The 17,586-nt window shown below is 39.2% G+C and overlaps 1 protein-coding gene across 4 annotated transcripts in view; it reads left to right on the top strand.

Annotated features, from left to right (window-relative positions):
- The window catches only part of gstcd (glutathione S-transferase, C-terminal domain containing), a 54,532-nt gene extending 37,629 nt beyond the window's left edge, over nt 1-16,903 (top strand). For 3 of the 4 annotated variants that reach the window (XM_031903124.1, XM_004911089.2, XM_002934765.3), the window contains exons 9-12: nt 7,430-7,563; nt 8,566-8,596; nt 14,380-14,449; nt 16,397-16,903. In XM_031903124.1, coding sequence (XP_031758984.1) covers nt 7,430-7,563; nt 8,566-8,596; nt 14,380-14,449; nt 16,397-16,533 — 372 coding nt within the window. In that variant the 3' untranslated portion in view covers nt 16,534-16,903. Of the gene's footprint in view, nt 1-7,429; nt 7,564-8,565; nt 8,597-13,865; nt 14,013-14,379; nt 14,450-16,396 lie in introns of all 4 variants that reach the window. The other variant, XR_001925008.2, reaches the window with a different exon arrangement.
- Nucleotides 16,904-17,586: the final 683 nt, after the last annotated feature.

Genomic DNA, 17,586 nt, shown 5'->3' with positions numbered 1-17,586 from the left:
AATAAATTAGAGAATAATTACTGCAGTATTGAAAATCAGAGTCAGGAAAGCGAAGGATCGGCAACAGAAAGTCGTAAGGTAAATCAGGCAGGCTTAGTTTCCCAGGCAAGGACGCAGACAACATAGCACAGGAGGAGGCGTTTGATAGCTTTAAATACCCCCCATGTATGCGCAGAACCGGCGCCGTCAGCGCGTCACGGACATGCACGCTTTGACATGTACGTACGCTTTGACGCACGCGCACATGGACGCGCGTGCGCAACGTCCCGCGGACAACTGGCCGCACGCTAGGAGGCGCGCGAGACCGGGCCGCACGGGTGAGTACCCTGACACCCCGGTATTGCGGTATCTGAAAAATGAATATAGTTTTTAAAAAAAACACCGGTATTCGGTATTAAACGGTATATCGCCCAGCCCTACTGAAAAGCAATGATAACATATTTGTTGCTGCAATTAAGCAGTTTTTTCCATAACTAGCAAATAAGCCCCACATTTCCTAGAATACATTTAAAAATTAATTCTGGTGTTTCCTATGATTTAACTAGAATTGATAAAAGGTTGCTTAAAACAATATATGCTAGTAATTTATTGTACAGGTATGGGACCTGTTATCCAGAATGCTTGGGTTTTCAGGATAATAATATACAATGTTACACGAGTATTTATAGATGTGGGGGCAATTTTATACACATGTATGCTGTTTAATATCGTTGCAGTTTTAACTAGATTGGGGTATTGAATATGTGCAACAGATTTATTATGAAGTATGAATGCACTTTTATACAATATATAATTGGTATATGGTATTAATGGTCACTATGGGGTTAATGTGCATATGGTGTCACTGGCCCTCCCTGGATTCATGAGAGGAGGCTATTTAAACCGAGTTGCTGTATGTATTTGCACCTTGAAAAAGGTCCCAAAAGGGACCGAAATGTCGGTTGTACATGCAATTATAATACACAAGAGATTTTTTGACGAAGGTTCCAGTAGGGAACTGAAACGTTGGTCCAGTAAAACCTCACTATTTGCATCTAGCATTTTTGTTATCCTTTTGATTATCTTTGTGAAAAACCCGTGAGTGCTGTCACTTTGTTATGCTTATATATATATATATATATATATATATATATATATATATATATAGTACAAAAAGATACCCCGCACTCACAGGACTTACAAGAAATAAAAAACTTTTTATTGGTCAAGTAACTAACGTTTCGGCTGGCACAGCAGCCTTTCTCAAAGTGAGTATGTGTCAAACAAATCCCCCAATTAAACCCAAAAGTGGCGCCAAAACCAGTATGACATCATCGAGTGGGAGTGTATAATGCTAATTAGTCAAGTAAATGAGATTTGGAGAGAAAAAGAAAACTAAAACACAAAATATAAGACAGATAAACAAGGGGTAATGGATATTAAGGTGAGACAAGTGTGTAGATCCTGTGCTACATCAAAAACGTGTATGAAAGAGCTGGAACATATAAGTACTGAACTATAACTCACTCGCACCACACCGCTATAGTTATAATGTGAAGCAGGATTGCAAATGGGCAAGGGCTTAAACTGTAGTACCCACCAGAGCTACGGTGGCCGCGCACAAGGGAGAAGTTACAGGATATGAGTCGCACTTATCAGCCCATGTGAAAGCTGCCGCATATGTCAGGGCTTGCGAGTATCGATCGCGCTTAGTCAGCGCATTGTGAAGAGTAGCCGCATATACAGTAAAAGACGTGGCGGCGTAACCAGGAAAATAGTATGTTATTCAGCGCGTTATTCAGCGCGTAGGGGTGAGGTAAAAGCCACTCTGTCTGAGTAGCCCCTGTGACAGCTAGTGTCACGTATGAGCATGGAATCAACCCCACCGGGGGGGACCCAGAGTGTCAATACGGTCCACAAAAATGTACTGTCCACTTAGAGGGCGAGGCTATAGAGTGCAAGAATAGAGGGGCACAGTGGGCAAGAGCTGGCTATTAGCAGGGCCATTCAGGTGGTGGTGTCCGTACCCAGAAAAGGTGGGGACCGCCAACCACTAGATGCAGGACCTGAATACGAGAATAAAGGGGAAGTAAAGTGGCACAGTAGGCAGGAGCTGGCTATTAGCAGGGCCAATCAGGTGGTGGTGTCCATACCCAGCAAAGGGGGGGACCGCCAGCCACTAGATGCAGGACCTGAATTGGAGTATAGGCTGGTGGAAATGGTGTGGGGTGCAGATTAGTTAGTACAAGGTCCAGCTACGAATATAGTGCACAATAAATACGGTGAAGTAAGGAATAAAGAACTAAAAACAGAGAGCTGAGACTGCTGAGAATAGAAAAACAGACTGGACATATAAGTAGGTGAGAGAGTAACAGGAGAAGGCACAAGAAACAAAAGTAACCAAAAGTATTGTAACATTTTCAACGATACATGGTCGGCCACAATGTAGCATTATATAAGGTGCTAGACTTTTCTCAAGTAAGTCCTGTGAGTGCGGTATCTTTTTCTTGGTATATATATATATATATATATATATATATATATATATATATATATATATATATAACATATAACTGCTGGTTATTCCTCTGATGCGCCTTTGCCGCACGGTACTCTCTGGCTCCAAATTATGATGTTTTTACTTATTGTTACTGGTGGTTGCCGTGGGTCAACACCATGGCAACGGGGGTACATTTTGGCTCCAAATGATGACGTTTTTACTTACTGGTACCGGTGGTTACCATGGGCTCCTGGCTTATTCAACTCTGTTTGGTAGTACGGATCGGGTAGATTTTTCTTTTAATTTTTCTATTTATTTTTCTTTTGGTTTTTGTTTTTATGCTGATTCTGTTCCACTCTGGCTCATATCCTGACTTGATACAATTTGTGTCTGAAATGCTACTTGTATTTTTGCTGCATTTGTGTGCTACACTTATGTTTCACTTCAGCAATAAGTGTCTGGAGGATTTGCTACACTCTCTTTTTATGTTTTTTATTATGCTTTTCTTTTTCTTTTCATTTGTATACAAGTGGTTTCCATGGGTACAGACACTAGATTTTGCCGCCTTTTTGTAATGGGCTATTTAAGGAGGGTGTTGGTGCACAGTCTTTTGGTTTGTCCCTGAAGAAGAACACATTTAGTGTTCAAAATGTTGGATTAATAAAAAAATTTTTGTTCTTTTTTAAGTCCCTGTGTGTGCGGCACTCTGTTCTTCATTTATATATATATATATATATATATATATATATATATATATATATATATATCCAAAAAAGACCAGCAACACCGAGTTATGTTCCAAAAACAATCAATTGTGTATTAAAAACGCATGAACAGCCAACGTTACGTTTCGGTCCCCATCGGGACCTTTCTCAAGGCAACCATGCTAACCAACCCCATGTTCTATTTATCCATATCCCTAGTATATATATATACGTTTAGGGATGCTGGGAGTTTTAGTCCAGCAACAAATCAGGACCTGAGATTAAGAAACCATGAAATTGAAACTGTATTGTGGTCGCTGGGGTCAGAGATGCAACAATAGCAGATTAATTCTATTATCTAGATTTTATTGGTATTATTTCTTTGTTTCTTTGATCTTGAGCTAATAATCCTTCATCCTGGCATTGAAACTGTTCTTGGTGTCTTGGGTCCTAATAACCAGATAAAACTTTAAACCCTAGAAAAATGTTGCATTGCCTTAGAATCCCATTGTTGATATTATGCTAAAAGATATGGTGAATATCTTCTTTCAGTCTATCGCAGGCCAACCAATGATGTCAGAGCTAAGCAAACCTGTTTGGGAAGTCCTCACATTTAAGGAACTGTCACACATTAAATAACTAAGTAACAAATGGTTTTGCAAATGAACAGTTCGGTTAGATTTGTTCAGATGAAATGGTGTGCAACCATGTGTCACTGTGGAATTCTCATTTTTCGAGGCACAACTTGGGTAAACATGCCAGCAGATGAGCAAGTCTAATAAAGATGTTGAAGGAATGTTGACCTGTAATATTTTTAGACTAGTGATGAAAACACCATGTCATATTATGCTCTCCCACATAAGCAAGAGTGTGAGAGTCCTGGCTGGAGGTTTATGAATCCTGAGTAAGTATATTTCTCTTTAGAAAAATGCTAAGACATAGCAAATAATCACTGAACCCTGCCCTATCACTCACCGCTCTCATTCAGGACACTGACATAATCCATCCATCAGAGAGTTCATGACATTGCTTGATTACCTGCAAACCTGTTAGCAAAGAGAAGCTTCCAGTCTTAAACATGTGCACTCCTTTTATTAACAAATGCAGAGTTTGTTCTAGTTACCATGAATAACCAATCAGAAGGTAGCATTTACTGATCTGTTGGTACCAATCAAACTTCTGATTGGTTGCTATGGGTTACTAGACTTTGTATGCATGTATGTATGTATGTATGTATAACTTACTATTTATAAAGCGCTACTTATGTACGCAGCACTGTGCAAACTTTGTGCTGCTATGCAGTATGGGCAACTGTTGTGGCTGTGCAAGGTCTTCACTACATACTAGCAGGTTTTTAAAGAATATGTAAACCTTTTTTTGAAAAAAATCTCTAAAATGACTCTATACAGCCCCCAGAATAACACACCTTTTTCCCTGCATTCAGATGTATTTTGTTGCTGACTTCCTTGTCTAGTGTGACACTCCGACCCTTTTTCATATCTGAGCCCTCCTCTCTCCTACTAATTGATTATAACTGGAGCAGTGAGCATGCCCAGTAGGCACCTCTTGAGGTCATCCTAGTTAGAGAGAGAAGGAGAGCTCAGAAAGGAAAAGGTGCATTTTTAGTTTTTTTTTTATTTAATTTTTTTGCATTTTTAGTTGCTTGTAAAAATATGTTATTCTGGGGACTGTATAGAGTCTTTTTAGGGGATTTTAAAATAAAAGGCCTACATATGCTTTAGAATGCTGCCAACTGCTTCCCAGATATATTTAATGCTACATGCTAATTGGTTCTTGCCAAAAAGTCAGCAAAACAATCACCAGCACACAGGGTATCTTTATCATTATAGGGACATATTAAAGGGTTGGTTCACTTTTAAGTTAACTTTAAGTATGTTTTTTAACAATTTGCCTTTCTCTACTGCCTCTTTCCAGCTTTCAAATGTGGGTTATTGACCCTGGCAGCAAAAAAAAAATATTTCTTTGTACAATAGGCTACAATAGTACTCAGTCAAAATCCGGCCCTTTCTTTCTACTGTAACAGCTAGGCTGCTCATGCACGCGCTCATCCTATCCCGACTTGACTACTGTAACCTGCTGCTAACCGGCCTCCCTAACTCCCATCTTTCCCCCCTACAGTCTATATTAAACACTGCTGCCAGAATTCTCCTCCTCTCATCCAGGAGAGTTCAGGCCCTTCCCCTGCTAAAGGCCTTATCGTGGCTTCCTGTTAAACAAAGAATAGTTTACAAACTCCTTCTCTTAATCTTCAAAGCCCTCCATTCCTCTGCCCCTCACTACATCTCTTCCCTGGTGCCTCCGTACGTTCCTGGCAGACTCCTTCGTTCGTCGCAGAGCAATCGTTTGGTTGCGCCCCCCACTACCACTGCTGTTTCCCGCCTTAAACCCTTCTGCCTTGCTGCCCCTTACATTTGGAATGCCCTCCCTGATGGTCTCCGGAGAGAATCCTCCCTCAGTCTTTATAAAACTAAACTTAAAGACTACCTTTTGGAGCACTCACCCAGCACCTGATCTGGAAACTGGCACTTATACTGTAATGTCACCCACTGTGACCTATAGCACTTACATTTGCCCATTTGTGTCTGTTAGTTACCCCTCCCATATAGATTGTAAGCTCTACGGGGCAGGGACCTCCTTCATTGTGTTTCTGACTCTTATTGCAACTGCACCTTGTATTTATTGTATGTATTGTTGTACTTTGTATTTATCCATTATCTTTAACCCCCTGTCTGTATTAATGAATTCTACTGTACAGCGCTGCGTACATAAGTAGCGCTTTATAAATAAAGATATACATACATACATACAGTCACTCTCCTACTCATATTCCAGTCTCTCATTCAAACCATAGCCTGGTTGCTAGTTAGATAAGACCCTTGCAACCAGATAGCTTGTAAAATACCAAACTGGAGAGCTGCTGAACAAACAGCTGTATCACAGAACATGAAAAATTAAGACTAATTGCAAACTCTCTCAGAATATTAATGTCTACATCACACAAAAAGTTAATTTAAGGTGAACCCCCACTTTAACTCTGCATGCCCTGTGTGCCTGTGATTGTTTTACTGAAATGGTTCAGAAGGGTGCTGGCTTGCTGGCTTCATTAACTTGTGAAGGTGAGTGTGTGCTTGTACTTTATCTCTGTTTTTCTCTAATATAGCTAGGGTACCAGAGTCATAGTGTAGAAATTGTTATTGGTCAGGACCCAAAAGAAAGGTACTTACGCTGTCTATGGATAAGGTCTGTGATCCTCGTCCTTAACATTGCCAAACCTTGTAATGGGGACTAAACGGTGTTTTTGTAGAGCTATACTCTAAGGAGGAGTCAGGTATATTAAGGTTAGTTACTTGAATGGGTAGTTGACTCAATGCATAGAGGTAAAGGTAAAATATCTACTAAAAAGCTGATCAGAATAGGCCTACAAGATCAATCTCAGCCCACTCCAATATGCCTGAATGCACATTAGCATCAAGGCAATCTACATCACTTCTTTATGATTCACAGATTTGTTTTTTCCTTTGTTGTTTTTACATAAGAGTCTAATATAATGTCATTAGTAATTACATTATATTAGACCTTTATAATAAATAAATAAAATAAAATAATGTTATTAGATTTTCAATCTAATTATTGTCTAAACAGGACTATAATGCATTATTGCTTGGTGCAAATATTTCTTCCCATTATTATACCTCCCAACATTACTTAGTGGAAAATTAGGGACTTTTTAGGCAACAAATTTTCATGCTCGAACATGTTTCCAATTGCACAAAACCCCTTATCATGAATCAGGTCTGATCTGCCTAATTAGGGACATTTGCATGAGAAATGGTTATATTTACTATGTCATATTTCTGTAGAAGTATCTGTAGAATTTCTGTAGAAATGTATCAAACCCTTAGGACAGGGCCACAAGGGGCTGATTCTGGGCCTGCGGATAAACCTAGGCAGTGAATCAGCCGATGGCCTATGCAGGCTCCTGAATCTGCAACGAAAGTTACTGTGTTGGCCAGGGTGCAGACACATGAAGTGGATCTGAGCAGGGAAACACATTCTAATGCCAAAATTAGCTCTGTGTCTCTGCACCAAGGCCTACGCAGTGCCTTTAGGTGCAGACATTAGAATGCGTAGGCCAGTGGATCAGATGATTATTACCCTGTGTTTATCCGCTTGTAAGTGTACAGTCAATAAAAACCAATGTTCATTTTATTGTGTTTTGCTGTAGGTTGCTCTTCATGCCTGCGGGGTAGCAACAGACATGGTGATGGAGCACTGCATCAAAGCTAGAGCTGCTTTTGTCGTCAGCCCATGCTGTTATGGATTCATACAAAATACTGTCAAAACCAGATTTCCCCGAAGGTAAAAATAAAAATGATTATCATTTCTTTCAGCCTTTTGAGTCTGTCACTAGCACACTATGGTCAGTTTTATCAGGAGCCAATTAACCTTCTTATTTGTTTTTAGGGTCTGTAAGGAAAGCACAGCAATACTTAAGGTGGCCATACATGAGCAGATTTAAGCTGCCGCTTTGAGTCCTTTAGACTGAATCAACAGATTATCTGCCTGTGTATGGGACCCCATCAAACCTGCCTGATTGACACCTGGATGATTTTTGCCCAGATATCGATCAGGTGAGGCCCGTCGGGGTCCGTCACAACATAAAACCCCATCCCCCCACTATGTATCGCACTTTGCGCCCATGATGAAGGGGGAGATGTGCCTAGACCCACAGTTGGCAGAGGGAGCAGACTGGGTTGGTGGGGGCTGCACTGGCCCAGTCCAGCACTGTTTCTGCTGCACTTTACATTGATTATACATCATTCACATCAGTAAACCCCAATGGAGCTTACAGTCAACCAATACCTACTGTACATCTTAAAGGAGGAGGAAAGGCATTTTGGCATTATTAGCCATATTAGTGCCACTTAGAACACTATATATATATATATATATATATATATATATATATATATAATATATATATAATATATATTATTATAAAGAGCCCTAGAACTCCCTCTGTTTGTTTAAGATAGCAGCTGCCATTTTAGGTAGGTCTCAGTAGCTTCCTGCTGCAGCTCTAGCCATGGTAACTCAGATCACACATTCTTAGGGGAGGGGGAGCAAAATAAGGGAGGGTGACGGGAGAGAGATGCGCAGACTCCTGCCCCAAACATGCATTCCTAGATACACCTGAAAGTTTCAACTGGGGTGTGATTTGGGCTGAACACTTATTTGCTGTCAGATCATCTTGGAACTAAGGCAAAAAATGCCAATACAGCAATATTTTTATAAACCTGAGCCAATTAGGAGATTTTATTTGCATTCAGTTCTGAAAATGTATTTGTATTCTTCCTTCAGTTGTCGGTTCCAGGAGGCTTTGACATATAAGGTATGTTCGCATGTTGTTTTATTTTGCCACAGACTGATTTTATTTTGAACCCCTCAAATTTTACATAATCTACAAACTTTGGCCCCACTACATTTGACTCTTTCTTTATTTCTTTCTTTCCTGCCTTGTGGGGAAGAAACAGCTTCATTATTTAAAGGTTATTTATAGGTCTCATTTCTTCTAGGGATGCACCAAATCCAGGTTCGGTATTCAGACAGGATTTGGCCTCTTTTGGTAGGGTTCTGTTTCGGCCGAATTGAGTCCTAATTAGCATAAATTAGTATATGCTAATTAGCATTCGGAAGAGTTTAATGTTTGGGGGAAAATTTTCTTCACTGGACACACGCCTATTTCTGACGCTTCTATATCCTTATTAGCATATGCTAAGTAGGATTTGGATTTAGTTTGGTATTCGGCCGAATCCATAGGGTTGCATTCGGGGGTTTAGCCAAATGGTGCATCCCTAATTTCTACCAAATCTATAAACAAACTAGACTTTTTTTTAATTTTCCCCTTTAAAAGAAAATATATTTTTCCCAGTATTTTATCAGTATGATCCTAATGGATCCTATATGGATATACAAACTTTGATGCGGTTTGATCAATTGTATGACTGCTTCAAATGATCAATTTGTCCACACTGTATGATCACGTGTCCATGTAGCCCCTTTAAATATTGAACCAAAGTTAATTAGCCAAAAGATTAGCCTGACCACATATTTTGTTTGCCAACTGGCCCAAAGGCTAAATGGCTGTATTTAATAATCTGACATTGTATATTCCTCCCCTTGGCCCTCTTAGCATTTTTTTAATTAAAAACTAATGTGCATTTTAATTGGTCCCTGCAGATTTATTGATAAAATGCTCCAAAATTGCAACATAATGCTTTCCCCAGTATCAGACTGCTGTCTGAGTCCTGGATATTGTTCTCACCAATACTGGGCTGAACTGCTGTCTGCAGATGAAAATATATATAATTGGCATGACAGACACATTTTTTTTTTTTAAATGTTTTAGTTTTGTCTCCTTCTACCCAAAACATACTAATAGATTAGGTGGATCGTGAGAAATTAGATTGAGAACTTCAATATGGCAGGGACCTGATGTATTCAATTAAATATATTCAGCAAATTGCTTTGTAAGACGTTAGAATGTTATAAAGGATACCTGTAATAACGTACTGCATTGTATGCATATGAATGGGCCTTTTCGATGAGCAAAGCTATCGTTAGCTGAGCAGAAAAATAATTCTTTCAAAATAGACTTTGTGTCGATTGCTTTAAGCTGGGTGGGAGGTTTTATTCCTCCACGGGGTCAGTAAACTTCTGGCTAATTAATAGTAATTCAAAGAACTCTTTGGTCAGCTTAAGCATTTCACTTGTTGTTCCAGGAAGTCACTAGGTCACATTCTCACAGTTAATACACTCTTTTGACATCCTTTGTCTACGGTTTCTTATATCCCAGCCACTTTAAGTATAATGTCTATGTGCAAGTTTGATTTTTATTACCTTGTATATTACAGAATAGTTATCTATGTAGGATACCTTCTATGTAGGGAACTTTACATATTAGCAAATGCAGGCGGCATCATCACATTTTTTCCTTTTTACTGCATTGACATTTATTGATTTATGTATGTAGTTATCAGGTATTTATAACAGCATACAGTATGATAGCTCCAACAAATAAGGCATAAATAAGCCTGTTTATGCAGAATACTACAGGTCCTTTTCAAAAAATTAGCATATTGTGATAAAGTTCATTATTTTCTGTAATGTACTGATTAACATTAGACTTTCATATATTTTAGATTCATTACACACAACTGAAGTAGTTCAAGCCTTTTCTTGTTTTAATATTGATGATTGTGGCATACAGCTCATGAAAACCCAAAATTCCTATCTCAAAAAATTAGCATATCATGAAAAGGTTCTCTAAACGAGCTATTAACCTAATCATCTGAATCAACAAATTAACTCTAAAAACCTGCAAAAGATTCCTGAGGCTTTTAAAAACTCCCAGCCTGGTTCATTACTCAAAACCGCAATCATGGGTAAGACTGCCGACCTGACTGCTGTCCAGAAGGCCATCATTGACACCCTCAAGCAAGAGGGTAAGACACAAAAAGAAATTTCTGAACAAATAGGCTGTTCCCAGAGTGCTGTATCAAGGCACCTCAGTGGGAAGTCTGTGGGAAGGAAAAAGTGTGGCAGAAAACGCTGCACAACGAGAAGAGGTGACTGGGCCCTGAGGAAGATTGTGGAGAAGGACCGATTCCTGACCTTGGGGGACCTGCGGAAGCAGTGGACTGAGTCTGGAGTAGAAACATCCAGAGCCACCGTGTACAGGCGCGTGCAGGAAATGGGCTACAGGTGCTGCATTCCCCAGGTCAAGCCACTTTTGAACCAGAAACAGCGGCAGAAGCGCCTGACCTGGGCTACAGAGAAGCAGCACTGGACTGTTGCTCAGTGGTCCAAAGTATGTCATTCGGAAATCAAGGTGCCAGAGTCTGGAGGAAGACTGGGGAGAGGGAAATGCCAAAATGCCTGAAGTCCAGTGTCAAGTACCCACAGTCAGTGATGGTCTGGGGTGCCATGTCAGCTGCTGGTGTTGGTCCACTGTGTTTTATCAAGGGCAGGGTCAATGCAGCTAGCTATCAGGAGATTTTGGAGCACTTCATGCTTCCATCTGCTGAAAAGCTTTATGGAGATGAAGATTTCATTTTTCAGCATGACCTGGCACCTGCTCACAGTGCCAAAACCACTGGTAAATGGTTTACTGACCATGGTATTACTGTGCTCAATTGGCCTGCCAACTCTCCTGACCTGAACCCCATAGAGAATCTGTGGGATATTGTGAAGAGAAAGTTGAGAGACACAAGACCCAACACTCTGGATGAGCTTAAGGCCGCTATTGAAGCATCCTGGGCCTCCATAACACCTGAGCAGTGCCACAGGCTGATTGCCTCCATGCCACGCCACATTGAAGCAGTCATTTCTGCAAAAGGATTCCCGACCAAGTATTGAGTGCATAACTGAACATAATTATTTGAAGGTTGACTTTTTTTGTATTAAAAACACTTTTCTTTTATTGGGCGGATGAAATATGCTAATTTTTTGAGATAGGAATTTTGGGTTTTCATGAGCTGTATGCCACAATCATCAATATTAAAACAAGAAAAGGCTTGAACTACTTCAGTTGTGTGTAATGAATCTAAAATATATGAAAGTCTAATGTTTATCAGTACATTACAGAAAATAATGAACTTTATCACAATATGCTAATTTTTTTAAAAGGACCTGTATAACGTACATTGTATATACTCCAGTATATTTTATAATATTTTTGTTTAAGTAGCTTTTTCACAAGTATCAGGGTGTTTACCCTATTTTTAATGTCTACAGCTTGTAATAACTTTTCTTTAGACCTCCAATACTGAACCAAATTTAGCAAATCTCTGGACACAAGTGCTAGATCACAAAGGTTTTTATCTTTAATAAAGCTTTTTTGAAATTTTATCCGCTGTCCTGGAGTCTGACGAGTGCATGCTGTTTTGTGCTGGCTATTGAAACTAGATCACAAAGGGACTAAGACTGCACCCCTTAGTCTCAACTATAGAGCGATGACTGCCTTTGCACCTTTCACTGAAGCTGTGCCATAGGCAATAACTACAGGGTTCCCACTACGTATTGTGACCAAGCTAGGGGTCATCCAACAGTAAGATCACATAATGCCCCCCCCCCCCCAGTGAATAGAGTGCTCCCAAACACAGGCAGTACTGTATTTATTAGAGATGTGCAAGTTTTTGCACTGCATTCTGGGGCACAAAGACCTGCACCTTAGCTCACTAAGTGCATTGTAGGGTGCAGTGTGGTTTGTGCCCGTTTTTGTACTTGGCACCCATTCCCTCACTCAATAAATGAGGCATATTATGTTGGAACAACTTTATCCTTCATTGCAAGCCTACAACTCGGACATAAATACAGCAAATTATAAATTCAGCATGAACCTCAAAGCACACGCATGAGGACAAATTTCAAATAAAAAAGTATAACTGAAAAAGTTAGAAGCATAAGCAAGTTCTTTAACTTGTGCCAAACTTCAGCTCTACTTGCTTGGCTAGTTTTTATGGGAATAGTTTAGACTGGGCACATTCCTCTTTTACTGTAAGAGCAGAATACTGAGTATGTAGGAGCCATGTAGAAAAGTCAGGAGGGCATTTTAGGTTTACATAAGCTGGATGGAAAGAATGCAGAAAGTAACTGACTGTTGTGCAGGTAGAGAGATCTGTGGCACTTTTAATAGGCCTATTTATGGACTTAGCCCAGATAATTGGCAGTAGGCCCAGCTTTCAGTGGTTTAGCCAGGCATTGTCTTTGTTGCTGGTCAAGTAGATTTAGTCTTCTTGGCCATTAAGTATGTAAGCTAAATCCTTCTTTAATTCAGTTACACAGTTTGAAGTGTTTCGTTATTCCCCTTTCCCATCAAAGTTGAACTGGAAAGAATGTTAGGAAATAATAGAAAAAAAACTTGGGTTTCCTTAAATAAATCTTAAGCATTTAAATAAACGACGTGCTATTTGAGGCGGGTGGCTATTGCTTTATGATTTAGTTCTTTTTCTTGTCATTTAGTGAATGGACTGAACACTTTACAAATAAAGACGCCACGTAATTTCCTTAATATGTTTCTGGATCTCTGTTGTAGAACTGCATCCCATAATGGTACATTTAATGGCGTTCAGAAAATAATATTACGAGGAGCAGATATATGCTGACTACTAGTGTATTCCTCACCCTTGTATAAAAGAAGAGCTGGCAGACTAGTAGCAACGTGCTTCTTTAGTCTGACACTGCAGCCTAGCTAATAATCAACCAAATACATGAAAAAATAGGAAAAAGACCGGTGTTCAATAGTATTTAGTATGTTCAATTCTTTTGACCTCCCCCAGACATATTTTAATCATATAAATAGATGATCATTGGGCATGCTTCAGTCACTACCATCACATTGGCACCACATTGTCTCAAGCTGTTCACAGCAATATAACAATATCAGGCATTTCTGCATGTTTGTGCCTTCCTCTGTATAATGTTGTGTTTGCATGCAGCTTGTATGGATGGATCACACTGGACTAAGAGCATACAGAACGAACATTGTGGGGACTATTTATCATACTAAAAAAATTTGTGCCAGAAAAACAGTGTAAAAAGCTGTGTAACGTAAAACAGCAAATTTATCATGGTGTATGCTTTATTTTACTCAATGCCAGATTTGACGCCATTATTTTACACCACTTCAGACCTTGGGTAATCCATTAAAGTCAGCAAAAAAAAAATGCGAACGCAATGGATGAACACTGTATTTTACATAGAATTTCAAGCAGCTGCTTCTGTTTACGCTGGATTTTTACACTGAGGTAAAATAAATTACACAGCTTGATAAGTACACCATTTTTTACACAGTGATTTGTGCTATATTTTGTCTTCATCTTTTTTACGTAACATGCTAAATAGGTGAGGTGTTAAGAACAAACTGAAGGCATGGATCATTACTGATATAGGGCTTGTGAAGCTCTAGGCAGTAAGTTCAGTACATTTCTATTCAGGCTTAAGTTTTTCTTAAACTGGAACAGACAGACTGAAATCATGGAAAGTTATTAATAGGTTTTTGTGCTTTGTAGAGCTAGAACACTTAAACTGACACCCCAGGGCCATAAGTGCCTGTTGTTATTATATCATACCTGCCCTTTCTCAGTGCATTCATGTTTTCATTTTGCTGTTTAGGAGCACATGATTCTCTGTAGATTTGCTGATCAGACCGCAGTGCAGTTGACAGCAGAGCGGAGACAAATAGGTATGTAAATCTTTCATACATTTGTTATGTACATTATATGAATACAGTTCAGCTTCTCAGTGCACAAACCCATATACCATGCCACAAAGCACTTTTCTATACATGCAAAAACCAAGAACATTTCTGAACATTTCAAGAACTGCTTACTGTACATTTGCCTTGTCAGTCAATAAAAAACACCCCTTAGTGCAACTACTGTTACACTTTTATATGCCACCTCTTCCAAATCTACCATAATATACAAACCCCTTAAGACATGGTCACCATCATAGTCTTGCTGAAAGGGGACGAGGGGGGAAACTGCATTTATGGCCACGCCAACAGGTTCCTATGGGGGGTTTAGTGAATGGAATAAAGTGCTGTCTAATTTTCTGCCCAGACTGAGACCTTTCTCCAAAGTAGACAGCCCTTGTTAAAGGAGAACTAAAGCTTAACTAAAGAAGTAGTAGAAATGCTGCACATTATGTTCTGGGCTTCTGTACCAGCCCAAGACAACCACAGCTCTTTAGCAGGGAAGATCTGTGCTTCCAAAGATGCCCCAGTAGCTCCCCATCTTATTTTTTACTGATTCACTGTACATGCTCTGTGTTACTGTCAGTTACTGAGCTTAGGGGCTGACTCACAATATACTATATATTTAGAATATAAATGTCACAATATCAAGCTGATTAGAAATTAATTCAGAATCTCATTACATGGCAGCTCTGAAACCAGTACAACTTGCATCAGGATTTAATATTCAGCCCTGTAGCATCAGCTTATATTACAGACAAGCCTAATTTTCTGCTTGATATTTTGTGACAACCCCTAAGCATAGCTTCGCAACTGCTGCCTAGAGCTCACTGAGCATGTGCGTGTCACTGACTGTACTGCACTGAAGTACTGGATCATTACTACCATAGGGTTGGTGAATATTTAGGCTGGTGTAATAAGTTTAGTATAGAAAATATCGCATTCCTAGCCATTTCATTTTAAGGACTTAGTTCTCCTTTAACTGAATGGAAGAAGTCATCTGTTTAAAATTACAAATGTATTCAGAGCACAATAGATAGAAGCAGTAAATGTTACTTTATGTACATAATGTTAAAAACCCCTCCATCAAGTTCACTCTTTGCAGAACTGTGTAGTTGATGCGGAGCACAACACAGAAAGGTAGCATGCCTATGTATTACTGGTATTTGCTGTAATTTTTGTAGTCTTAGCCTACATACTGTGTTAGTCTTTTGGTGCACCTGGGAGGTGGGGAAAACAGAAATTGGTTTGACAGTGGGGTATAAAGCAAGGGGCTAATTTATCATAACCTAATTTGCAGTAAAAATGTATTTAAACTTTCTTCCCTCCCAATCTATCATGTTCATTTATAGGTCAGCAATTCAACTAATCATATATTGTCATAATTATGTTATTACAAACTAGATTGTGCAGTGCAAGCTTAATTATGCTTATAGGTAGATTTTACAGCACAGGGAGTTTTATATTTTCAATTAAAATGAATTATTTTAGGGTCTTAAATGCCATTACTCAGTGAAGATAAATTGTTTTACGAAGTACTTTAAATGCCCTAGCCTAAAAATCAAATTAGTTGTCTGTCGCCAATCAAGAAATGACTATATCAGATTACTGTTCCCATAACTTGCATTAATGAAACAAATGCAATTGGCAAGAAAATTTGTATAGCAAGTACATCCATCAAAAACAGCGGTTCCTCACTTTGGGAGTAGGGGGGCCCCTATACCCTGGGAACCTATGATATAGGCTTTAGTTGTGTGAGAGAAGTAGAACTGCCTTTGGAATTCACCCTGCAGTCTTACAGGTGTCGTGTGTGTGGTTGGACTGCTGTCCACATAAACTTTCTGTATACCATTAAGAGTATGAGTGGATATGCCATCAGTTTCATAACTATAACTGATACGTGAGGCTAACTTAAACACATTCCTTGTATTACAGGAAAGCAGTGCATGGGTTTAGTTGATCTGGATCGAGCTTGGGCAGCTGAGCAGAGTGAATACAAAGTGCAGGTCATCACTATGGAACCTGAAAGCTGCTCACCAAAGAATAACATGATAGTGGGATCTCCCATATAACCCTTGTTATCTACATCTATTGTGAAACATGTAAACCGAACTTGATGTATAGTGAAAGGACATGAAATATCCCCCCTGGCTCCAGAGCTTTGCACAAATCCATCATGTGGATGTAAATATTCCAACTCGCCAGCAAGATGGTTTGTATATAGAAATAATATAAGAAGCGAGGTGCTTGCCAAGTCCTATCCAATAAGTTGGTTTGTTTTAACTTTTTCTAATGTCCATATATGTGTAGAAATGTCGGCAGGGTTTTGTTATGCAGTAATACACATTCTGGAAAGCACAAGATTTATACAGCCTTGTTCACCAGGTCTAATGTAAGGCTTGGCAAATATGACCTTTGATAATTAAATTTATTTTGTTCGTATGCGTTTGGATCTGTCAATTTCTATGAGGTGTCTTTCTTTTAGAACACCTAAAGCCACATTCTTCTAATGGTTCCTGTGCTGATTCTGAAGTGAGAATACATAATTTTCTCTCTTCAACACATTGAGCCCTCAGCTATTGGGTCTGCTTAAAGTGGTTTTTCACCTTTGTACAACATTCACAAATCCAACAGTGCACATTAATCGAACAATGTTTGTCATATACATAGTTAGCAAAAAATGTGCAGCTGAAGAGATATTCACCTCAGAATCATCCCTCTGCTGATCCTTCACTTCTGCACAAACCCTGTCACTGTCTGTGACACTGCTGCAAATCTAACATAACAGTATGTAAGATTTGTGATATGCTGAGTCTGTTTGCCTATGCCATTGTGCGGGAGAAATTAATCAATGACCTTTCAATTTATGCAACTAGTTAGAGTGTGGTAGCAACCAATGAACAAAAAAGTAATATAGGAAGTGTGTCAGGTTCAAAAGAGGCCATTCCCATCCCTTCAGAAAACTGATCAGAGGGACAGAAGAAGGACAGATTTAACAGGTCTAAAAAGTAGCTTTTACAGTGACGTTTTTACTTTTTTTATGGAATTATTGCAACCGTTTTACTTGCTGAAAAAACAAACTAATGGGCGATTGGTTGCTATGGGTTACAAAAAAAAAAAAGTAT

The sequence above is a fragment of the Xenopus tropicalis genome, chromosome 1 (assembly GCF_000004195.4).
Source record: "Xenopus tropicalis strain Nigerian chromosome 1, UCB_Xtro_10.0, whole genome shotgun sequence".
NCBI classification, from domain to species: Eukaryota; Metazoa; Chordata; class Amphibia; order Anura; family Pipidae; genus Xenopus; species Xenopus tropicalis.
Note: the sequence above shows the minus strand (reverse complement) of the source record. Positions and strands in the feature narration are given on the sequence as shown.